Source organism: Mobula hypostoma, chromosome 7 (genome assembly GCF_963921235.1).
Source record: "Mobula hypostoma chromosome 7, sMobHyp1.1, whole genome shotgun sequence".
NCBI lineage: Eukaryota > Metazoa > Chordata > Chondrichthyes > Myliobatiformes > Myliobatidae > Mobula > Mobula hypostoma.
In genome coordinates this window covers 10164339-10190911 of record NC_086103.1, presented here as the reverse complement: position 1 = coordinate 10190911, position 26573 = coordinate 10164339, and the positions used below count along the sequence as shown (strand labels likewise).

At 43.1% G+C, this 26573-nt stretch overlaps 1 protein-coding gene across 1 annotated transcript in view; it reads left to right on the top strand.

The window, feature by feature from the left end:
- The first annotated feature begins 254 nt into the window (after positions 1-254).
- The window catches only part of LOC134349875 (uncharacterized), a 102553-nt gene continuing 76234 nt past the window's right edge, over positions 255-26573 (top strand). The window contains exons 1-2 of the mRNA XM_063054840.1: positions 255-2778; positions 25284-25397. Of these exons, the coding sequence (XP_062910910.1) occupies positions 396-2778; positions 25284-25397 (2497 nt within the window). The 5' untranslated portion in view covers positions 255-395. The remainder of the gene's footprint in view (positions 2779-25283; positions 25398-26573) is intronic.

Here is a 26573-nt window from a genome sequence, read left to right as displayed (position 1 = left end):
GTTACGGAGAATAATGTTGAGAAGAATATTGAATGGATCATTTTTTCAACAACAACATTTTATGGTTGTACACCTTTAAATTTTTAGAACTGCAGCTCAGCTTTAAGAACTGCAGTTGTAATTGTAGACAAGGACTGGTTGTGTCGCTGTATACCAATGAGAAGCACAAGTCCACGGATAGATCTATTGCCCCTCCCAGACCTCAAATAAAAGGACAGAGTCGAAGAAAACAGACGGTCATTGAGAGCGTTTACATTAAGGAGTCAAGCTCAGGCAGAACAAATCTCCTGTTTTTTCGATTCAGTCTTTATCTGCATGATTTTTGCATTTTACCGTAAAGACGGTGTAACAGATTAATCGAGGCCTGGTTTTGTAAATGAATCGAATGCGGAACAATGGCGGACGCATTCAGGTTTAGCCTCACTGTAATTGCATCCATTGTTATCTTCTGTGCCCCCGGTCGAATTTCCGGGCGAATTAGTTATTCGATTGCCGAGGAAATGGAAAAAGGGACATTTGTTGGGAATATCGCTCAAGATTTGGGATTGAATGTACGGCAGTTATCCGCTCGCAAATTTCGTCTCAGCTCTGATGACGGAGGCCGGTACATGAAGGTTAGTTTGGAAAATCCGGTTTTGTCTATTCATGAAAGAATTGACCGGGAACGTCTTTGTGGGAAATCAGATATGTGTAGTATACCCTTTGAAATAATACTCGAAAATCCCTTGGAGGTGCATCGCGGAGAGCTAGTGATTTATGATGTCAATGACAACTCGCCTACGTTCCGGGAGAGCAGTATTCCGTTGCAGATATCTGAAGCCATTCCTCCAGGAGTACGGTTCCGTCTCGAGAGCGCGGAAGACCCCGACATTGGAATAAATACAGTGGCCGACTACGCAATCAGTTCGAGTGAGTACTTTAATCTTGAGACACGGAGAACCGAGGAGGGTATTATAATTGCTGAGCTGGTGTTAGAGAAATCCTTGGACCGAGAGTTGCAGTCATTCTTTCAGCTAGTGCTTACTGCTACGGACGGAGGAATCCCTCAGAGAACCGGAACAGCTCAGATTCTAATTACTGTATTGGACATTAATGATAATCCACCTGTATTCGAGCATGATGTTTACAGGCGCAGCATAAAGGAAAATGCACCACAAGGTACTGTAGTGATGACAGTTAGCGCAACGGATTTCGACGAAGGGCTGAATGCTAAGTTGTCGTATTCTTTTAGTGGAGTATCCTCACAAAGAGTGCATGGTGTGTTCAGTTTGGTTCCGGAGACTGGGGAGATTCTAGTTGAAGGGCCTCTAGATTTTGAAGAAATAAACAGCTATTCACTTGATATTCAAGCTGTTGATCACGGGTCTCCTGCGATTACAGGACATTCCAAAGTACTGATTAAAGTTATTGACGTAAACGACAACGCACCCGAGATAAAAGTGAAGTCATTGACGAACCATATCCCAGAAAATGCTCCACCAGGAACTTTAATCACATTGATTGATGTTGTTGATCGTGATTCTGGAGAGAACGGTCAAGAGCGCTGCGAAATACCACAGAACGTCCCGTTTATGCTGCAAACATCGTCTAATCATTATAAATTAATTACAAGTGCAATGCTGGACCGTGAAACGATGTCTGAGTATAAAATACTTGTTTCAGCCTGGGATTTGGGGTTACCTTCAATGTCAACGAATAAAACCATCCATATTGCAGTTACCGATATAAACGATAACGCCCCACGCTTCGCTCATCTGTCCTACAACGTATATCTGTCTGAAAATAATGCCCCTCACGCATCCATCTTCACATTAACTGCATCTGATCCTGATCTGGAACAGAATTCCTATGTTTCTTACTCTATTCTGGATAATCACATCAAAAACCTGCCAGTGTCCTCATACCTCAGCATTAACTCTATGAACGGTACGATTTACACAATGCGCTCCTTTGATTATGAGGAACTCCAAAACTTTCAGATCCACGTTCAAGCCCGTGACGCTGGAGTGCCCCCGCTGAGCAGTACCGCAACAGTTAATGTGATCATCCTGGATCAAAATGACAACGCTCCAGTAATTGTTTCACCTTCTGGACAGAGTGGATCATCGGCCATGATGCTCTTGCCCCAGACAGCGAGCCAAGGGTACTTAGTCTCTAAGATATTGGCTACTGATGCAGATTCAGGTCAGAATGCACGGCTCGTTTACCAAATGCTGAAAACTACCGATCCCAGTTTGTTTATCGTTGGGAAGACTTCTGGCGAAATCAGAACTGCGCGGAATATCTTGGAGTCGGATCCGATCACTCAAAGTTTGGATATTCTGGTAAAAGACAACGGGCAGCCAAATCTATCCAGCACGGTTAAGATTCACATTACAATTTTGCAGAACAGCACCGAAACTGTCACCGAAAGTGGTAATTCAATAGGGAGACCCGAATATTCCTCGGATATAAATGTTTATTTATTGGTTATTTTCAGTTGCACTTCCATTGTCTTTCTTCTCATTATCATTCTGCTGATTGGCATCAAATGTAAACAGGATAGAAATATCACCCAAGAGTTTACTTCCCCCAGTTATTGTTTCAAACCTGGAGAATTGCACGGCACGATTAATCGAAGATCTGCCTTGGAGGAAACTTTACGCTATCCTGGTACTGATCAGTTAGTCCGCATGCCAGGACTGCCACAGTATTCGGTCTGTCTGTCACCAGAATCAGCAAAAAGCGATTTCCTTTTCTTGAAGCCTTGCGGTCCTCCCACCTCTCAGGCTCAATGCTAAATTACAGGGACGTGTAACATCAACTGATGCCCAGTGTATGTCCGCTTATTTTTCTTAAATTGTGTAATGAAGCTTATTGCAGTAAACTATTTCAGAAAATATACCCTCTTTGCAATTTATTGTCTTTCTGCTGAAGAGGAATACAGTTGCCACAATGATGAAAATAAGCTTTCCTGGAATCTAATGGTGAGAAATTGGCATCTGTTCTTTCTGAAGAGAATCTTACCAATTGCCACTGAATTTTGTTTACAAATTGTTCGCGATTGGGTCTGTTATGCATACGCATCTTGGGGCCAGGTTTCATATATGCGCTTGAATTGTGATATTTAAAAACTGAGATATAAAGATATGTGGACACATTGAAATGCATTCCCGAGAAGTGATTTAATTTCACAATCCAACTGCAGAACCAAAAATGCACAAATGTGATCTGAGATATAAACAATATACTGTAGACACTCAGCATGTCAGATTGTACCCGAGAGTGAAAAACAGAAGCTTTTTGTTCTTTTAGATCCGGAACCGCTCGTCAGAGTACTTAAAATAACAAACAATTTAGTGAAGTGTCAATGAAGGCGACGGCAGGATAAATGGAACCATGTACTATGTTTGATGTGGGTACTGCATTTGAGTGAACATGGAAGGAATCGTGGGATATGAGTTAGAAACATAGAAACATAGAAAACCAACAGCCCAATACAGGCCCTTCCGCACATAAAGTTGTGCCGAACATGTCCCGACCTTAGAAATTACTAGGGTTCCCTTTAGCCCTCTATTCTGCTAAGCTGCATGTACTTGTCTCAATGTCTCTTAAAACAAACTATCGTATCCTCCTGTAACACCGTTGCCGGCAGCCTATTCCACGCATTCACCACTCTCTGAGCAAGACAACTTACCACTGATTGGTAGGAGGCAGTGAGTGGGAATAAAGAGATCCTTCTCTGGCTGGCTGACAGTGACTAGTAGTGTTCCACAGGGGTTGGTGTTGGGACCACTTCTGTCTCAATGGAACGTACCTATACAGAACTCCACACAAAGATCCCCTGAACATTTGCCACATTTCTTCCGTACTTTTACCTGAGAACATCTGTGCCAGTTTAAGCTTCCAATTTCCTGCCTGATCTAAATCTAAATCCACCTGTGTCCTCTTGTGGCAACCATTTCAGCCTTGGGGAAAAGCCTCTGACTATCCACATGATCAATGCCTCTCATCCTCTCATCATCTTATACACCTCTATCAGGTCACCTCTAATCCTCCGTCGCTCCAAGGAGAAAAGGCCGAGTTCACTCAACCTATACTCATAAGACCTGCTCCCCAATCCAGGCAACATCCTTCTAAATCTCCTCTTCACTTTCTCTATAGCTTTCACATCCTTCCTGTAGTGAGGCGCCCAGAACTGAGAACAGTACTCCAGGTGGGGTCTGACCAGGGTCCTATAGAGCTGCAATATTACCTCACAGCTCCTAAATTCAATTCCACGATTGATGAAGGCCAACACACCGTAGGCCTTCTTAACCACAGAGTCAACCTACCCAGCTGCTTTAAGTGTCCTATGAACTCGGACGAGAACATCCCTCTCATTCTTCACACTGCCAAGCGTCTTACCACTAATACTATATTCTGCCATCATATTTGACCTACCAAAATGAACAACTTCACACTTATCTGGGTTGATCACCATCTGCCAATTCTCATCCCAGTTTTGCATCCCATCAATGTCCCGCTGTAACTTCTGACAGCCCTCCACACTATCCAAATAACCTCCAAACTTTGTGTCATCAGCAGACTTACTAACCGGTATATCCACTTCCTCATCCAGGTCATTTATAAAAATCACGAAGAGTAAGGGTACCACAACAGATCCCTGAGGCACCCCACTGGTGACCGACATCCAGGTAGAATATGATCCGTGCACAACTATTCTTTGCCTTCTATGGGCAAGCCAGTTCTGGATCTATAAAGCAATGTCCCCTTGTATCCCATGTCTCTTTACTTTCTCAATAAGCCTCGCATGGGGTACCTTATCAAATACCTTGCTGAAATCCAAAAACACTACATCTACTGTTCTTCCTTCATCAATGTGTTTAGTCACATCCTTAAAAAATTTAATCAGGATCGTAAGGCACGACCTACCCTTGACAAAGCCATGCTGACTATTCCTAATCATATTCTACATCTCCAAATGTTCATTAATTCTGCCTCTTAGGATCTTCTCCATCCACTTACCAACCACTGAGTTAAGGCTCACTGGTCTATAATTTCCTTGGCTATCTCTATTCCCTTTCCAGAATAAAGGAACATCATTGACAATCCTCCAATCCTATGGAACTTCTCCCGGCCCCATTGATGATGGAAAGTTCATCGCCAAAGTCTCAGCAATCTCTTCCCTCGTCTCCAACAGTAGCCTAGGGTACACCTCATCCGGTCCCGGCGACTTATCCAACTTGATGCATTCCGGGAACTCCAACAAATCATCTTTCTTAATATCCTCACGCTCAATATTTTCAATCTGCTGAAAGTCATCAGTACAATCACCAAGATATTTTACCATAGTGAATGCTGTAGTAAAGCATTCGTTAAGTACTCTGCTGTTCCTTACGGTTCCATACACACTTTCCCACTGTCACACTTGATAGGTCCTATTGTTTCACGTCTTATCCTCTTGCTCTTCGCATATTTGCAGTATGCCTTGGGGTTTTCCTTAATCCTGCCCGCCAAGACCCCTTCTGGCTCTCCTAATTTCCTTCTTAAGCGCCTTCCTATTATCATTCTAATCTTCTGGATCTCTAACATTACCTAGCTCTCTGAACCTTTTGCAAGCTTTTCTTTTCTTTTTGACTAGATTTAGTACAGCCTTTGTACACCACGGCTCCTGTACCCTACCATAACTTCCCTGTCTCATTGGAACGTACCCGTACAGAATTCCACACAAAGATGCCCTGAACATTTGCCACATTTCTTCCGTACTTTTCCCTGAGAACATCTGTTTCCTATTTAAGCCTCCAATTTCCTGCTTGATAGCCTCATAATTCCCCTTACTCCAATTAAATGCTATTCTAACTTGCCTGTTCCTATCTCTCTCCAATGCTATTGTAAAGGAGATAGAATCATGATCACTATCTCCAAAATGCTCTCCCACTGAGAGATCTGTCACCTGACCAGCTTCATTTCTCAATACCAAATCAAGTACAGCCTGTCCTCTTGTAGGCTTATCTACATATTGTGTTAAGCAACCTTCATGAACACACATAACAAACTCCACCCCATTTGAATACCTTGCTGCAGGGAGATGCCAATCGATATTTAGGAAATTAAAATCTCCCATCACGACAACTCTGTTATTATTACACCTTTCCAGGATCTGTATCTGTATCTGCTCCTCGATATTCAAACTATGGGGTGGCCTATAAAAAACACCCAGTAAATTAATTGACCCCTTCCTGTTCCTAACCTCCACCCACGGATACTCCGTAGACAATCCCTCCATAGCGCCCACATTTTCTGCAGCCGTGACACTGTCTCTGATGAACAGTGCCATGCTCCCACCTCTATTGCCTCCCTCCCTGTCCTTTCTAAAACATCTAAAACTCAGCACTTGAAGTAACCATTCCCGTCTCTAAGTCATCCAAGTCTCTGTAATGGCCACCACATCATATCTCCAATGCTGATCCACGCTCTAAGCTCATTCGCTTTGTTTACAACACTCCTTGGGTTAAAATAGACGCATCTCAAACCTTCGGTCAGAGTGCGTCCGTCCTCTATCACCTGCCTATACTTTCTCTCGCACTGTCGACAAGCTTTCTCTATTTGTGGTCCAACCTCCTCTTCTGCAGACTCTTGTTCGCATCCCACCCTCCCCCAACAATTCTAGTTTGAACTCTCCCCAGTAGCCTTAGCAAACCTGCCCTCCAGAGTATCGGACACCCCGGGATTCGGGTGCAGGTCACACCTGCCCCACAGGAGGTCCCAATGATCCAGAAATCTGAATTCCTGCCCCGTCAACCACGCATTTATCCTCCACCTCATTCTATTCCTATACTCACTGTCGCGTGGAACAGGCAGTAATCCTGAGTTTTCTACCTTTGTGGTCCTGCCTGTAGTCTTTTATCAGGACCTCTTCCCTTTCCTACCTATGTCATTGGTAACAATATGTACCACGACCGCTGGCAGTTCTCCCTCCCACCGCAGGATACCTTGGACTTCTACTTTGTTATTCCTTCTCCAACAATGACTTCTGCACCTTTGACATGGTCCAATGAGTGGCATGAGATGCAAGTCTACCTTTGCTCTCGTCAAACGATCTTTTTTTTCTAAGAAGCATTGATTTGCACGCAAATTTTCGAGTCTACGTTTGAGGCATATTGAAATGGATCAATTCCCATAGCCAGATACAGCGTTAAGCGGAAAATTGCGGGGGACAGTGAAAGCTAGAGAAGAAGTTATCGTGATCTCGCGAAGATATTTCTGTCCTTTTTCCCCGGTATGGTGCACCGGAAGCTAGCTAACATTGTCCTAAGAGCAAACCAGCGATCTGGTCCCCAGTGATCCTGACATCGCTGGTGAAAATATTTGCTATAGTAGTTTCTGAGAGGCAGGGTCTACCAGCATTTGGAATGGAAATGATTTAAGGAAATGGTTAGCATGACTGTGTGCGTTGGAATTTGCATCGCGCAGGTTGGGGTGAGCATTTTGAACAGGTGAATCCTGACAAAGATATTATCTGCAAGAATTTTAAAAAGGTCATGACAAGGATGCGCATGGTTAAATCATGGTGAGGTAGTCAGCTTGATACGTAATACCCAATTAGAAAGAGTCAGAGTGTGGTAGTGCAAGGTTGTTATACAGATTAGGGGGCTGAGACTGGTTGTGTGCCTCAGAACTCAGTGCTGAGTTAATTGCATTTTTATAAGTATTTATTGACTGCATGAAAACATTGTTAATATAATCAGTATTAACAGTTGTTGGTAGAGCTCCCCCAACTCCGCCACAATTTATAACTTATTATTCTTCGTTCTTCAGATTTGTTGCTATTAACAGTAGAGATGCTCCTGTGTGGGATATGGGAATACAGGGAGACATCCAGTGACTCTAACGACTATAGCTTCTAACACACCTGGTGAAGGAGTTGGTACTTCAAATGGATGAACTTCGGATCTTACGGGTGACCGAGGGGTGACAGAAAAATAGTCTGCTGATTTTCTCTTTTTTTGTGGTTAAATAAGAACATTGATGGGGTTCTGCAAAGTGAGTCCTGCAAGTTGCTAAGTTAAAGAGTATGACCTCCATGGTTGTGACCACAGGGTAGCTACCCGTATCACGTTTTAGTGAGGCCACATCTCCCCCTCCCCCTCCAGCTTTCAAATCCCTCACTCACTCTTCCTTCAGTTAGTCCTGACGAAGGGTCTCGGCCTGAAACGTCGACTGTACCTCTTCCTATAGATGCTGCTTGGCCTGCTGCGTTCACCAGCAACTTTGATGTATGTTGCTTGAATTTCCAGCATCTGCAGAATTCCTGTTGTTTATGTTATACAGTTTAATACGTGTGTCAGGGGTTGGTGCAGGAGGAAAGATATAAGATAATGCATACGGGCGTAAACGCATATTATCATTGGGCTCTCTTCAGCGGAAGGTGGGAACTGAAGAGAGGAGACGGTTTTCACTTGCACTGAAAGGAGACTAATATCGTAGCGGGAATGTTTGCTCATGCTGCACGGCGAAGTTTAAAGTAGACTTGCAGCAGGATGGGAAATAGTGTGCCAGAACAGTTAATGAGGTTGTTGAGAGAGATATTGTTAAGTCCTCAGACAGTCAGTACCAAAACAATTTGACTATGTTGCGACTAAGTTCCTTAACTACGTATATTTCAATGCAAGAAGTATCATAGGGAAGGCAGATGATTACAGTGTATGGATAACCACATGGAATTATTGTGTAGCCATTATTAAGACATGCTAGCAGGAGAGGCAGAAATGGCAGCTCAATATTCCTGTAATGCACACAAAAAATGCTGGTGAACGCAGCAGGCCAGGCAGCATCTATAGGAAGAGTTACAGTTGGCGTTTCGGCCCGGTCAAGGGACACGGCCGGAAACGTCGACTGTACCTCTTCCTATAGATGCTGCCTGGCCTGCTGCGTTCATCAGCATTTTTTGTATGTGTTGCTTGAATTTCTAGCATCTGCAAATTTCCTCGTGTCTGCGTTCTCAATATTCCTGTGCTCAGTTGTTTTAGATGTGACAGAGTGGAAGGGATTAAAAGAGGAGGGCGGCGTTCCTAGTCAGGGAATTCTCACAGCCGTTTTCAGTCATGATATACTGTGCTAATGGAAGTTTCCTTAATCAGTAAGTAGAAATCTTAACGAGAGAATGTGTGATTCGTCAGCTGCTATTAAGGAATGAGACAGGACAGCTAACAGGAGTTTGTGCAGGCCAATACTTCGCATGTACTGTTCACAATGCCGTTAGTTTCAAACTAAATATGCCAACAAAAGGTAGGTATGATCCTTGGGCTGAGATTCTAAATTGGAGAAAGGAAATTTTGATGGCATCTGAAAGGATCTTGCAAGTGTGGATTGGGTCAGGCTGTTTTCTGGCAAATGTGTACTTGATAAGTGGAAAACCTTCAAAGGTGAAATTTTGAGAGTACAAAGCTTGTATTTCTCAGAACCAAAAATAAAATGTCAGTTCTGGAAATCCCTATTTTTCAATCGATTATTAAAAAAATTAAAAAATGAGATGTTTAACAGCTATGGGCAGGTAAGAACAAATGGAATGCTTCTGGAGTATAGGAAATGCAAGAGAACACTTAAAGAAACCAGGTGAGCTAACAAAAAAGAATGAAGTTGCCCGAGCAAAAAAGGTGAAGGAGAAGCGTAAAGGATTCTAGAGGTATGCTAAGAGCAAACAGATTACAAGGGACACAATTGTTCTTCTGGAAATTCCGAATGTTAATCCATGTGAGGAGGGAAAAATGATTGGGCAGATGTAGCACAGGAGACGAACGCAGAGCCTACAGAAGTGACATAAAGATATGTCATTTCATGGACTCTCATACAGATTACAGTGGAGAAGGTAAATGCTGTCCTGAGGTAAATTAGGGCGGATACACCCCCGGGCCTGGTAATATGCTCCCTCAGAACCTGCGGGTGACAAAAACAGAAATTGTTGCAGCCCCAGCAGAGGAATTTAAATCTCCTTAATGAGTGGTGAGGTACCAGAGGATTGGAGGGTAGCCAATGTTGTTCCACTGTTTAAACAATGTTCTTAAAGTCAACTAGTCGCCGGAAATATATTGGAAGATATTATAAGGTTAGGGTTAGGATAAATATATATTTAATGTAACGTAAACGGCAACAATGATTATCAATCGAGACAGGTTATATAAAAATAACCAAACATTTATTAAACACCGGTAAACGATAAGGGAAAAAAAAACAAACGAGAACAGTAACCGGAAGTTAACAGATATGCAGCCGTTCACCAACTCGCCACTCGGCTCTGGTTCTTAAAGCGTTGAATGCGAAAACAGTTCTGAAAGCGATACAGTCAGATATACTTCCTAAAGCGATAACTTCGAAAGTCCAACAGTTTTACGCATTCAGTTGGGAGAGACTTCTCTGGAGAAGGATTTCTTCACAGACGCAACTTTACTGCTGGTTCTCTCCACAGGATTCACGATACCGAAAATAAACAGTGTAAATTGACTGACCTTAAATTCCTTTAGCGAGAGAGAGAGCACACCTTTGCATGAACTCACCTCTTTTGGCAAAAGTTACCTCGGTGCAGGTTGCTACTCCAACGAAGACTCAATAAGGTCGATCCTTTATTAAACTGCCAAACGATGCCGACTCCTCTCGATCCTTCACTTCGATGAATTCTTCACTCTCCCTTCGAACGTTGGAATTGAGTAAATCAACACATCTAGCAAAAATTTCCAGTCCAAATAATAATGGTATCTTGCAACAGAACGCACAACCGTATTTAAAATGGAACTGCGTCACCAAAAACAAACGGAGATACAGCACGTTCTACCTGGAGATCTAGAAACTCAAAAACCAACTGCGTCACCTAGGTCGATCCTTATATAGTCACGGGGCACGTCATAACGTGACCTCACATCGGCGGGAAAATCACATCAGGTGACTTCCAGAAGACCAGTACATTATTCTCACAAAACAGAAACAGATCTCCTTGAGCATGTAACATTGAATAGAAATGGACAGGTTAAACATAGTCAACATGGTTTTGTGCGTGGTAGATTATGGCCAACCAATATAAAAGAGGTTTTTGAGGAAGTCACCTGGAAAGTTAATGAAGGCAAAGCAGCGGATTTTGGTAAGGTATTTTAGCAAGGACTCGCATGGAAGGTTGGTCAAAGTGGCTGATTCACTCGGCATTGAAGATGAATTAGTAAATTGCATTGGATATTGACTTTGTGGGAGAAGTTAAAGAACGGTAGTAGATGGTTGGCTGTCTGAAATGAGACCTGTGTCTTATGGAATACCGCAAGGGTCGGTGCTGGGTCTGTTATTGTTTGGCATCTATATCAACGTTCCACCAAGATTGGGGGTGCAGTGTTCAATGAGGAATGCAATCATGGCTTGAGGTGAAATCTGGACCAGCTGGAAAAAGGGACTCAAGAATTGCAGATGTAATTTAATGCACACAAGTGCGGGTTGTTGCACTTCTGTCGAGTCAACTGGAGTAGGTCATACCCAGTGAACGGTCGGGCACTGAGTAGTGTGATAGAACAAAGGGGTCTCGAGATACTCCATAATTCGTTGCAAGTGGAATCACAGGTATATAGGGACGGAGAGAAAACGAGTGGCACATTGGCCTTGATAAATCACTGTATTAAGTGCAGGAGATGTGATGTTATGTTGAAGTTGTATACGACATTGTTGAGGCCTAATTTGGAGTGTGTTGTGCAGTTTTGGTCACCTTCATACTGGAAATATATAAATAAAGTTAAAAAGGTACAGAGTAAATTGATAAGAATGTTGCCGGGTCCGGAGTACTTGAGTTATAAGGAAGGATTGAATAGGTTTGGACTTTATTTCTTGGAGGGTAAAGCTTCAGTGGAGATTTGATATGGGCATGCAACATTATAACAGGTATAGACAGGGTAAATGCAAACAGGGTTTTTCCACTAAGTTTGGGTGGGACTACGCCGGAGGTAATGAATTGAGGGTGAAAGCTGCAAAGTTTGTGGAATATGAAGGGAAACTTCTTCATGCAAAGGGTCGCGAGAGTGTGGAACGAACTGCTAGCGGAAGTGATGCATGCAAGGTCGATTTTAACGTTTAAGAGAAGATTGAATAGGTTCATGAACAAACTGTGTAAGTGGGCCAAAGGAACGTAAATCGGATTTAAGTTGGACAATTGCGAGATCCGGTAAATCAGGGGAGGAAGTATACAAACAGTCCTGTGGGTCCAAAGAGTATCGTAGAACAGAGAAGTAAAGGCGCAGCTGCATCGTTGCCTGAATGTTGTAGCAGAGATTAAAGGGGGTACTGAAGAATGTGCCAGCGTGCACATTCAGAGGATAGTCTTTTTATTACTCAATTGATACACCATATTGCAAAAGTACAATTTATTGGTGAGACTGCACTTAAAGTACGGTGTGCGGTTATTGCTGACAGCGATAGGAAGGATATCAATTAGTTAGAAAAGGTGCAGAAATGTTTCTCAGGAGTGGCACCAAGACTGGAAGGTTAAGTTATAAGGCTAGGCTGCGATTTGTTTTCAACACATAATGCGAATAGTTAGAATCTTTTCTCCGCATAGGTGAGTATACTACTGGAGAAAATACAGTTTTTGTTAAAAAAGGAAGCGTGTCATGGGTATATGAAGCAAAAACTATCGGCCGAAGCTGCACACCCAGGTACGCTGCAATACTTGCAGACATTTGGACGTGTAAATAGATGGAAAAAAGTTGAAGGAACATAGGCCAAACACAGACAAAATTGGTAACATGGACAGACATATTGATTAACATGGGCATGTTGAGCCAAGTGGTTGATTTTGGGTACAGATTATTCAAAGACTCTTATTAATCGCATGGATGAACTGCAACAATTTTTCATCCCAGTTTGGCAAAAGAATAAATCAGGGAAGGTAGTACAGCCGTGGCTGACAAGGGAAATTAGGGATAGTATCAATTCCAAAGAAGAAGTATACAAATTAGCCAGAAAAAGCGGCTCACCTGAAGACTGGGAGAAATTCGGAGTCCAGCAGAGGAGGACAAAGGGCTTAATTAGGAAAGGGAAAAATGATTATGAGAGAAAACTGGCATGGAACATAAAAACTGACTGTAAAAGCATTTATAGATAAGTGAAAAGAAAAAGATTGGTTAAGACAAATGTAGGTCCCCGACAGACAGAAACAGGTGAATTGATTATGGGGAACAAGGACATGGCAGACCAATTGAATAACTACTTTGGTTCTGTCTTCACTAAGGAGGACATAAATAATCTTCCGGGAATGGTAGGGGATAGAAGGTCTAGTGAGATGGAGGAAATGAGGGAAATACATGTTAGTAGGGAAGTGGTGTTAAGTAAATTGAAGGGATTAAAGGCAGATAAATCCCCAGGGCCAGATGGTCTGCATCCCAGAGTGCTTAAGGAAGGAGCCCAAGAAATAGTGGATGCATTAGTGATAATTTTTCAAAACTCTTCAGATTCTGGACTAGTTCCTGCAGATTGGAGGGTGGCTAATGTAACCCCGCTTTTTTAAAAAAGGAGGGAGAGAGAAACTGGGGAATTATAGACGGGTTAGCCTAACATCGGTGGTGGGGAAAATGCTAGAGTCAGTTATCAAAGGTCATCCAGCTGCAGCTCCTAACAAACCGCGTTAGGGAACTGGAGCAGGAGCTGGATGACCTGTCGATCATTCGGGAGAATGAGGAGATTAGTAGATCGTAGCTACAGGGAGGTAGTTACGCCAAAGGAGCAGAGAACAGGAAATTGGGTCACTGTCAGGCGAGGGAAGGGGAAAGGGCAGGCAGAGTAGGGTTCCCCTGTGGCCATTCCACTCAGCAACAAATATACCGCATTGGATACTGTTGCGGGGGGGGATGACTTACCTGGGACTAGCTGCAGTAGCCGGATCTCTGGCACTGAGACTGGCTCTACAGTGCAGAAGGGAGGGGAGGAGAAAGAGGAGAGCGGTAGTGATAGGGGACTCGATAGTTAGTGCAGATAGGAGGTTCTGTGGTCGTGACAGAGAATCCAGGATGATTTGTTGCCTCGAAGGTGCCAGGGGCAAGGATGTCTCTGATCGATTGCATGACATTCTGAAGTGGGAGGGTGATCAGCCAGATGTCGTGGTGCATATCGGTACCAATGACATAGCGAGGAAGAGTGAGGACGTCCTGGACAGTGAGTATAGAGAGCTTGGTAGGAAGTTGAAAAGCAGGACCTCGAGGGTAGTAATCTCAGGATTGCTACCTCTGCTACGTGCCAGTGAGGGTAGTAATAGGATGCTCTGGAGGAGGAACAAGTGGCTGAGGAACTGGTGTAGGGGCAGGGTTTCAGATTTAAGGATCATTGGGACCTCTTCTGGGGCAGGTGGGAGCTGTACAAGAGAGACGGGTTACACTTGAACCACAGGGGGACCAACATCCTTTCAGGGAGGTTTGTTAGTGCTATTGGGGAGGCTTTAAACTAGATTTGCAGGGGGATGGGAACCAGAGTGCCAGGGCTGACAGTGTGGCTGGGGTGAAAATAAATGATGTTGAAAGTTTAAGCAAATCCGCTGATAGAAAGGTTGTGAGTGGTGGCAAAAGTCTTCTGAGGTGCATATATTTCAATGCTAAGAGTATTGCGGGGAAGGCGGATGAGTTGAGGGCGTGGATTGACACGTGGAATTATGATGTTGTAGCAATTAGTGAAACTTGGTTACAGGACGGGCAGGACTTGCAGCTTAATATTCCAGGGTTCCGATGTTTCAGATGTGATCGAGGCAAAGGAATGAAAGGTGGGGGAGTAGCATTGCTTATTAGGGAAAATATTACAGCAGTGCTCAGGCAGGACAGATTAGAGGGCTTGTCTACTGAGTCCTTATGGGTGGAGCTGAGAAACAGGAAAAGTGTGGCCACATTAGTGGGATTGTATTACAGACCACCCAATAGTCAACGAGACTTGGAAGAGCAAATCTGCAGAGAGATAGCAGGCAACTGCAGGAAACATAAAGTTGTGGTGGTAGGGGATTATAATTGTCCATACATTGATTGGGACTCCCATACTGTTAGGGATCTAGATGGTTTAGAGTTTGTAAAATGTGTTCAGGAAAGTTTTCAAAATCAATATATAGAGGGACCAACTGGAGGGGATGCAATATTGGATCTCCCGTTAGGAAACGAATTAGGGCAAGTGACGGAAGTCTGTGTAAGGGACCACATTGGTTCCAGTGATCATAACACCATTAGTTTCAATTTGATCATGGACAAGGATAGATCTGGTCCTAGGGTTGAGGTTCTGAACTGGAAGAAGGCCAAATTTGAAGAAATGAGAAAGCATCTAAAAAGCGTGGATTGGGACAGGTTGTTCTCTGGCAAAGATGTGATTGGTAGGTGGGAAGCCTTCAAAGGGGAAATTTTGAGAGTGCAGAGGTGGTATGTTCCAGTCAGGATTAAAGGCAATTTGAATAGGAATAAGGAATCTTGGTTCTCAAGGGATATTGCAACTCTGATAAAGAAGAAGAGGGAGTTGTATGAAATGTATAGGAAACAGGGGGTAAATCAGGAGTTTGAGGAGTATAAGAAGTGCAAGAAAATACTTAAGAAAGAAATCAGGAGGGCAAAAAGAAGACATGAGGTTGCCTTGGCAGTCAAAGTGAAGGATAATCCAAAGAGCTTTTACAAGTATATTAAGAGCAAAAGGATTGTAAGGGATAAAATTGGTCCTCTTGAAGATCAGAGTGGTCGGCTTTGTGCGGAACCAAAGGAAATGGCGGAGATCTTAATTAGGTTTTTTTTCGTCTGTATTTACTAAGGAAGCTGGCATGAAATCTATGAAATTGAGGGAATCAAGTAGTGAGACCATGGAAACTGTACAGATTGAAAAGGAGGAGGTGCTTGCTGTCTTGAGGAAAATTAAAGTGGATAAATCCCCGGGACCAGACAGAGTGTTCCCTCGGACCTTGAAGGAGACTAGTGTTGAAATTGCGGGGGCCCTGGCAGAAGTATTTAAAATGTCGCTGTCTACGGGTGAAGTGCTGGAGGATTGGAGAGTGGCTCATGTTGTTCCGTTGTTTAAAAAAGCATCGAAAAGTAATCCGGGAAATTATAGGGCGGTGAATTAACGTCAGTAGTAGGTAAGTTATTGGAGGGAGTACTAAGAGACAGAATCTACAAGCATTTGGATAGACAGGGACTTATTAGGGAGAGTCAACATGGCTTTGTGCGGGGTAGGTCCTGTTGACCAATCTGTTGGAGTTTTTCGAGGAGGTTACCAAGAAAGTGGATGAAGGGAAGGCAGTGGATATTGTCTACATGGGCTTCAGTAAGGCCTTTAACGAGGTCCCGCATGGGAGGTTAGTTAGGAAAATTCAGTCGCCAGGTATACATGGAGAGGTGGTAAATTGGATTAGACATTGGTTCGATGGAAGAAGCCAGAGAGTGGTGGTAGAGAATTGCTTCTCTGAGTGGAGGCTTGTGACTAGTGGTGTGCCACAGGGATCAGTGTTGGGTCCATTGTTATTTGTCATCTATATCAATGATCTGGATGATAATGTGGTAAATTGGATCAGCAAGTTTGCTGATGATACAAAGATTGAAGGTGTAGTAGACAGTGAGGAAGGTTTTCAGAGCTTGCAGAGGGACTTGGAGCAGCTGGAAAAATGGGCTGAAAAATGGCAGATGGAGTTTAATACTTACAAGTGTGAGGTATTGCACGTTGGAAGGACAAACCAAGGTAGAACATACAGGGTTAATGGTAAGGCACTGAGGAGTGCAGTGGAACAGAGGAATCAGAGAAATTCCTTAAGTGTCGTCACAGGTCGATAGGGTCGTAAAGAGAGCTTTTGGTACATTGGCCTTTATTAATCGAAGTATTCAGTATAAGAGCTGAATGTTATGATGAGGTTGTATAAGGCATTGGTGAGGCCGAATCTGGAGTATTGTGTTCAGTTTTGGTCACCAAATTACAGGAAGGATATAAATAAGGTTGAAAGAGTGCAGAGAAGGTTTACAAGGATGTTGCCGGGACTTGAGAAACTCAGTTACAAGAAAGGTTGAATAGTTGGGACTTTATTCCCTGGAGCGTAGAGGAATGAGGGGAGATTTGATAGAGGTATATAAAATTATGATGGGTATAGAGAGAGTGAATGCAAGCAGGCTTTTTCCACTGAGGCAAGGGGAGAAAAAAAACAGAAGACGTGGGTTAAGGGTGATGGGGCAAAAGTTTAAAGGGAAAATTAGGGGGGGCTTCTTCACACAGAGAGTAGTGGGAGTATGGAATGAGCTGCCAGACGAGTTGGTAAATGCGGGTTCTTTTTTAACACTTAAGAATAAATTGGACAGATACATGCTTGGGAGGTGTATGGAGGGATATGGTCCGTGTGCAGGTCAGTGGGACTAGGCAGAAAATGGTTCGGCACAGCCAAGAAGGGCCAAAGGGCCTCTTTCTGTGCTGTAGTTTCTCTTGTTTCTATGATTTCTATGTGATAACAGCACATTTGGAAAGCGGTGAAATCATCAGACAAAGTCAGCATGGATTTGTGAAAGGAAAATCATGTCTGACGAATCTCATAGAATTTTTTGAGGATGTAACTAGTAGAGTGGATAGGGGAGAACCAGTGGATGTGGTATATTTGGATTTTCAAAAGGCTTTTGACAAGGTTCCACACAGGAGATGAGTGTGCAAACTTAAAGCGCACGGTATTGGGGGTAAAATGTGGATAGAGAATTGGTTGGCAGACAGGAAGCAAAGAGTGGCAATAAACGGGACCTTTTCAGAATGGCAGGCAGTGACTAGTGTGGTACCGCAAGGCTCCGTGCTGGGACCCCAGTTGTTTACAATATATATTAATGACTTAGATGAGAGAATTAAATGCAGCATCTCCAAGTTTGCGGATGACACGAAGCTAGGAGGCAGTGTTAGCTCTGAGGAGGATGCTAAGAGGATGCAGGATGACTTGGATAGGTTAGGTCAGTGGGCAAATTCATGGCAGATGAAAACAGATTATTATCTGAATGGTGGCCGATTAGCAAAAGGGGAGGTGCAACGAGACCTGGGTGTCATTATACACCAGTCATTGAAAGTGGCCATGCAGATACAGCAGGCGGTGAAGAAGGCGAATGGTATGCTGGCATTCATAGCAAGAGGAGTCGAGTACAGGAGCAGGGAGGCACTACTGCAGTTGTACAAGGCCTTGGTGAGACCACACCTGGAGTATTGTGTGCAGTTTTGGTCCCCTAATCTGAGGAAAGACATTCTTGCCATAGAGGGAGTACAAAGAAGGTTCACCAGATTGATTCCTGGGATGGCGGGACTTTCATATGATGAAAGACTGGATCGGCTAGGCTTATACTCGTTGGAATTTAGAAGATTGAGGGGGAATCTGATTGAAACGTATAAAATCCTAAAGGGATTGGACAGGCTAGATGCAGGAAGATTGTTCCCGATGTTGGGGAAGTCCAGAACGAGGGGTCACAGTTTGATGATAAAGGGGTAGCCTTTTAGGACCGAGATTAGGAAACACTTCTTCACACTGAGAGTGGTGAATCTGTGGAATTCTCTGCCTCAGGAAACAGTTGAGGCCGGTTCATTGGCTATTTTTAAGAGGGAGTTAGATATAGCCCTTGTGGCTAAAGGGATCAGGGGGTATGGAAGGAAGGCTGGTACAGGGTTCTGAGTTGCATGATCAGCTATGATCATACTGAATGGCGGTGCAGGCTGAAAGGGACGAATGGCCTACTCTTGCAACTATTTTCACTGTTTCTATACATAGAATTTGGACCTCAAACTGTGGTGGCTCTGCCTCGGTGAAACAAAGGCATTGGTATAATTAAGTCGCCGCGCATATGCAGTTAGTCGACATGAATGAAAACGCTTTCCGGCAGCTTAGCACTTCTATTTGTTATCCCACAAGTACCTTGACCTTTCTGAATCAGGCCTCACGCACTGTTACAGTCAGGCATAGGCGGGACACCAATATTCAGCAAAAAAAAATCATCTTCCAGTTGGAAATGCGTCGGCATTTAATTTAATTTTGTTCATTATTTCTTGCTGCTATTATATTGCCTTATTTATTTTCTCTCTATATTTGTGTGATTCATATTTGTATATCATGTTCTTCGAGATATATATACCTAAGACTTTTTCAGAGTACTGTATTGTCAACGTGGAGTGCAAAGCATGCATGTAAATCTGACAGGAGCAAAGGATGGGAGAAATTTCGAGGGTGGACAGCTGTGGGATCGGAGTCAGAAAAATAATGCCAAATGCGGGAGAGGTGGGAGAGTGGCTGGTGGATGGCCGGTCTTGCGACATCAAGCAAACTTCTTTGATTCCAAACAATAGTTTTATTAATAATTACAGAATGTCCCCTCTTGTGCTTCCATCTCCCTGACCCCTTCCCACTCAATCGACAGTCAGATTTCAAATCAGAATCAAATCAGAATCAGGTTTATCATCACTGGCACATATCATGAAATGTGTTTTTGTTTTGGCTGTAACAGTATTGTGCAATACATAAAGTTAATACGGTTTTGTGTAGTATTTTCATATCTCTCTATATCTCTTTACCTAATTCACGAAGTTAAGGTGTCAGAAAGTGGTAATGTCGGCTAGCTATTCAGATTGGAGAATTGGTAGAATTGTGTGCCATAGGGGTCAGTGTTGAGTTCATTGTTGTTTATTCTTATAGTAACCGTTTGTATAAGTGTGAGGTCTGGCATGTTTATGAGTTAAACTGGGGCTGAATTTTCAGAGTACAGATTAGCGCTCTGGCGGGTACATGTACAACACGTATTTCCATGAAAGTCTTTGCAGAGGCACACGATGTGGCTGGCGGTGTGCTGAAAATGCGGCCGTAGAGCTGCTGCATTAATGAGGGGATTGATTATAGAAGTTAGGCCATCATTTGCAATCTGTAGTCTTCGACAGTGAGACCGCAATTGGAGTATTGTGTCCCGCACCTGTTGCCCAGTTATATAAAGCATATCATTAAGCTGGAAAGAGTACAGAAACAACAACAAAAAAAAACAACACGGGGTGCTATTGCCACGAACCCCGTGACAGGAATAAAGAACTAGCAGAAATAGAAACCACTTTGGAATCTAGTATTGCTATAAACTATTAATATTTATTAATAACTATGCAATACAGTGAACTAAGTGAAAATAAATCAAATATTTTAACAAGAATTAGATATATCAGTAAGTAAATCAGTAAGCGTGGAAAGATATGTATGAAAACCAAGCGTTTTAAGTCTACGGGTAAAAAGATACAGTCTTACGATGTTGAGCAAAGTTCAGTTCAGTTCAGTTCGTGGTATTTAGTTGAATAGCGATGGAGAGAGAGAGAGAGAGAGTTGAGACTTCAGGTGAGCTGTTGCCGTCGCTTTCCTCGTCGTCCTCCGAAATTTTTCACAAGTCACCGACTGTGACTTTAGCAACAAAGGGGACCGTACTTCGGTGTGGTTGAGCTGTCTACCCATGCCAGGGTCGGACACATGAACAACTCCCCACCGGTCTTGCCTTTGAATTTTCACTGGCAGAGCACTTGGATAAATCCGCCTGATCGATCCTCCAAAACCCACTTTCCCTGCGGGCACAACAATGCTCACTTAGTGTCCAGATCATGTGTCGGAGTTCTGTATCATCTGACCTCCTATTTGTTTCCCTGTGCTGAGCATCACCTGTCATTCAAAGAGTCCCTCCTTCCTTTGTCTGTAAAGGAATGCGAGCAGGCAACAAGTCCTTGGAAGTAACATCAATAATGTCCTGTTAGTCACCATAGCAACCTTGGAGCTGCTCAGTTTTATCTCCAAAGTAAAACTCCAAATTTACCTCCCCTGACAGTCCAACCGTCAAACTTCCTCTCTTTCTCTTTTCAAAACAAACCATCAATGATAAATGACTCTCTCTGTCTCTTTTCAAACAGTTAATAGGGGCACTCCTAGATCCCCTCACACTATCAAGACTGGTGGGTCTTAGTAAAAGGTGAAAGTTTATAGGCTGGCACTATTTTCTCTGGAATGTAGAATCCTGAAAGTTCACCTGGTCGGCGTTATAGAATTAAGGACACAGATAAGCTGATAGATCAGAGTTCGTTTTTCAAGTGAATGGGAGGGTAAAACAGTCCATAGATTTAAGGTGCGGGAGTGAGATTTAATAGAAGGTAGTAAGCAATTTTTAACACAAAGCGTAGCAAGTGCACGGAAACAGCTGTCCAAGGATGTTGTAGAAGCGTATAAATTTCCAATGCTTGCAAGACATTAGGAAGAGAACATGGATGGAAAAGGCTTAGAACAATATTGACCAAACGCAGGCAAATGTAATTGGCTCGGCTAATGATTTTCGCTGGAATCCATGATTTTTTAAAAATGATATATCTAGTTACTTATACTTTGTGGAGAGAACGGATTTGCAGATTGATCGAGAAGAAACCTAGTTGCGGAACTTATTTTATTGCAGAGCAATGCGAACCGACCGAGGATTGCTTTCATTGTGCCTGAATGCATGTTTCTTCTGCGCGCAGTGGATCTGAAATCGTTATTCTATTTCCTGGAAAATTGAGCATGGGGCATTTGTTTTAAGATCGCTCAGGATATGAAATTGAACGTATCGCAATTGTCAGCTCGTGAATTTCACGTCGGTGTAAATGATGGTGACAGTTCATCGAAGTTAATTTTTAAAGTGGGAAATTTGTTTCTTCATGAAATAATCGACAGAGATATTATTTGTGGGCCAGCAGATATGTGTCCCAATGCCAGCCGGTGCTGTCGTGGACTTCTCTCCAAACTTCCAGGCAAGTGGTCTCGGGTACAAATCCGGACGGCTCCTTTTATGAATTGCATATGTGCTGGTTGAGCGCAGTGTTAGCAATTCGGCCTCGTAGAAACAGTGCATTGCGGTGCAGATATCCGTAGGAATTTCCACCAGGGTCTTGTGTTCGTCTCAGCATCATGACACTGGAATCAACACTGTCGCAGATAACGTAGTCAATTCAACTAAGTACATTAGTCTGAAAACACGGAAAAACGTAGAAGATTATTAGAAAAACGACGTCAGCCACGAAGTAAATCCCGAAAAATGCTCCGCCGGGAACTTTATTTATCTCAATTGATATTATCGATGTGATTTTGAACGGTCAAGTACGCTAAGAGATACCAAACAGCCTCCTTTTTATCCTAAAAACATCGTCCAATCATTATAAGATAATTACAAATGAAATGCTGGACCGTGAAACGGTGTCTGAGTATAATGTATCTGTTTCAGCCTGGGATTTGAGTTCATCTTCACTGTCAACAAATAAAACCATTTGCATTGCAGTTAGTTAAGTAAACTATAACGGCCCACGCTTTGCTGCACTATCCTACTGTATATGTGACTGGAAATAATGCTAATGGCGCTTCTATTTTCTGAGTAGGTGCGTTCGGTCCTGATCTGCAGCAGCATTCCTATCTTTTACAATTTCCTGAAGAGCATACACATGCCCATGTCCACATACCTCAGCATTAGCACGGCGCATTTTTGCATTGCGCTCTTTTGACACTGAGGAATTCAGAAGTTTTCAGATCTATGGTCTAGCCCATGACGCTGGAGCGCCCGCACTGAGCAGCTGTGCTGCAGTGCATGTGATCACCCTGGATCAAAGTGACAAAATCAGTGGCTGTTTCACATTCAGAACAGAGTGGATTAGCAGCCATGGATATAGCGCCCATACAGCGAATCAGGGGTACTTGCTCATCAAGGTACTGTCCACTGATGCAGATTGTGGTCAAAATGCGCGGCTCTTTTAACAAATATACAAAGCTAATGATCCCAGTTTTTTTATTATTGGGCAAATATCTGGTGAAATCAGAGTAGCGCCTAAAATCTTGGAGGCGGATCCCACACACAAACTTTGGTCATCTTGCTGAAAGACAACGGGCAACCAAACGTATCCAGTACGGTTACAATTTGCATTACGGTGTTGCAGAATAGCACGGGAACAGTCGCCGTAGATAGTAAATTAGTGAAGAATCCCGAATATTTATCTGATAAAGATATTAATTGATTGGTTATATTTACAGCAGTTCCACTTCTATTGTGTTTCTTCTGATTATCATTCTATTAGTCGGCATCAAGTCTAAACCGAACAGAAATATTACCCAAGAGTACACATCCCCTTTAGTTATAGTTACAAACGTGCGGATATGCACGGCACATTTAATCGAAGGTCTGAAATGGAGTGAGCATTACAGTAAACTGGCTCTGACCAGGCATTCCGCGTGTCAGGACTGTCTCAGCACTAGGTATACGTGTCTCCAGAATCAGCGAAAAGTAATTTGCTCTTCTGGAAGCCATGCAGCCCATCCCACATCACTGGTCCAATGCGTAACATCAAGGCATACATACCTTATTTACTGCCACTGGCATATATCGTGCGTGCAGCAATGCGTTCCTCTGGAGCAAAAATCACCTTTGTGCAACATTTCGTGTAAATGACGCTAATTATCATTGTCAAAAGAGTGCTTTGTGAAATTGGAATCCAAACTTCTAAATGTGGCATTTGTTAAATCTGGAACGCTTTCTTATACTACTGACTGATTTGAAGATGCAAATGTTTGCTGTTGTGTTAATTTCCCAAAAGATTATGAGCTCTGAATTCATTTATGTGCTTTAAGTATTAATCGTCAAAATTGCGATCAATAGCTTTATCGTTACGTAAAATTATATCATTTCAGTCGCTGTACATTCATACTACATCATGTCCAATAGATGCTAAATATCTCAAACAGTACGCAATGTTCCGACTATGGTTTAATCAACGCTTGAACTATCCTAAAACAAATACGTAACTAAAAGTAATGCTTGTTGAGTTTCTGTTTTCTAGTAAGTGCGTCTGATCCTGATCTGGAGCAAGATTCCTCTGCTGCTTATATCTTTCTGAAGAGCATGTCCATGCCCACTTTCACATACCTCAACAACTCCATGAACGACACTATTTAAACCTGGTCTGATGAAGAGTCCAAAACACGAAGCTTTAGTTGTTCCATCTTCTGCAGATAAGGTGTGACTTACTAAGTGTTTCTGTCGTTTTCTGTTTTTATTGCCATTGATAATTCGCAGCGCATGATTTGTAGCTAGAACAAATGAAAAAAAAAGCGGGTAAATGTGATTGTACATCTAGTGCCAGTTTTAGATACGTTATTTTGTAGTACTAGAATTAGAATTCGAGAGATATTTAAATACGTTATATTAAGCCTTTCAGTGAATGTATTCATTGCATTGATTGCTAAATATACTAGACACTGAAAAATATGATTAAGGTCATTAGCTGTATCCCTTTGATAATACTTAACATGATTCGTTTTCTGTAATTCTTTGACGATTAAATGTGCAATGGCGTGTTATAAATTGAAATCAAATGATTTGAATTAACTTAAAAGCCCAGCTGTCCCTATGTGTTGCTTGCTACCATCTGCAGAAGCAAAGAGGCTTATATAGAGAGAAATATATATTTTGAGAAATTTCAATGCTATTTTTGAAAATATATTTGTTATGTGTAAATATGGCGCTGCGTATTTAACACGGCATATGATTATTTTTCAGCTGCAGGACGTACATAATTATAATTCTATCAAGTGTTTTAAGTCACCGAAATAGCTTACAATCGCAATTTGAAGTCTAGATATGAGTGGTTCATTAGTGCGGAATAGATTTTACAACTATTTAAGTGCGAGTCACTTTTTGTGATGGAGCCAGATTTAGGGATAGAGTTCGTACTTCTACTCCTATTTCGCATATCTTATTCTAAATCTGGAGAAGCATTCGGAGTTCAGCCATAATGTACGAACTGTAAATAGACGAAAAGAAAACTAAAACGGTTTGTGGGATATTCCGAAGAGGACTGTCGGAAGGAAAGCTCGGAATTTCAGGAAATCATATGAGGTTATGCAGAATAAATGATTTGTATCAAAATCACGTACACTAGTGCCTAGGCTGGAAACCTAAAGCCCTGCCGTTAGGTAACATTTTAATAATTCAAAAAAAAGAACGCAAGAAACTGCGGTACTAGGTGCTTGAATGCGTGAAATAGTCCCATGCTTCCAATTAGAAAGTATGTTAGTTGAACACCATGTCAACGACTTGAAGTTGTTCTCATTCTCCTTTATAAACGCAGGTCTATTTCGCTTTCGGCATGCTGGAATTACATAACCACAGCAGTATGTACAATATTTAAATTCTACTATTTTGCTATAATGAAAAAAAATCTCCTAATCTCATTTTCCAGTTACTTGCATGTTAGTTGCACGTTATGATACTTCTGCACATGTGTCTGATTCTTCTCAGGTTCGTGTGGACAGATCATTCAGAGAAGGAAGTCTGATAATCGGAGCGGGAGTGCGGCGAAAGCCATTTTGAATGTTTCGTTTGTCATCCGAGTTGAGAGGCGGGACTGCGCAGGTGTGTGACGTCGAGCAGTGACGCTCAGAAGATTTAATAGGAACACAGCCTTATATAGCGGGCAGCGTAGTTTTGCGGGCGGCGGAGTGAGCCGGGAGCAGAGTGAAGGCCTAAGAGCTTTGGCTCAACGGGCTTAGGCGGAAACGGGCGAGGCGAAGTAGGTTTGGTTTTCAATTTTTCCTGTTATTTGAGGAAAGGGGTAAGTATGAGTGTAAGGACAGCTTGTTGTTCTCGGTGTCGGATGTGGGAGGCCCTGGAGTCCCCCAGCCTTCCGAACGTCCACATCTGCGCCAGTTGCGCCGAGCTGTAGCTCCTAAAGGACCGCGTTAGAAAACTGGAGCTGCAGCTCGATGACCTTCGCCTGGTCAGGGAGAGAGAGGAGTTGATAGAGAGTGTTTACAGGCAGGTGGTCACATCGGGGCCAGGGGAGGAAGACAAGTGAGTCACGGTTAGGAAGGGGAAGGGGAAGGATCTGGTACTAGAGAGTACCCCGGTAGCTGTGCCCCTTGACGATAAGTCCTCTTGTTTGAGTACCTGGGGGAAGCAACAGTGACTGTGCCTCCGTCACAGAGTCCGGCCCTGTAGCTCAGAAAGGTAGGGAAAGGAAGAGGAGGGCAGTAGTAATAGGGGACTCGATAGTTAGGGGGTGAGATTGGCGATGCTGTGGACGCAGTCAGGAGATCCGGATGGTAGTTTACCTCGCTGGTGCCAGGGTCCGGGATGTTTCTGCTCGCGTCCAAGATATCCTGAAGTGGGAGAGTGAGGAACCAGAGGTCGTGGTACATATAGGTACCAACGACCTAGGTAGGAAAAGGGAAGAGGTCCTGAAAGGAGAATATAGGGGGTTAGGAAGAGAGTTGAGAAGAAGGACCGCAAAGATAGTAATCTCGGGATTACTGCCTGTGCCACACGACAGTGAGAGTAGGAATGCAGTGAGGTGGAGGATAAATGCGTGGCTGAGGGTTTCGAGCAGGGGGGCAGGGATTCAAGTTTCTGTATCATTGGGACCTCTTTTGGTGCAGGTGTGACCTGTAGAAAAAGGATAGGTCGCACTTGAATCCTAGGGAGACCAATATCCTGGCGGGGAGATTTGCGTAGGCCACTGGGGAGACTTTAAATTACAATGGCTGCGGGGGGGGGGGGGTGGAAATCAAATTGAAGAGACTAGGAGAGAGG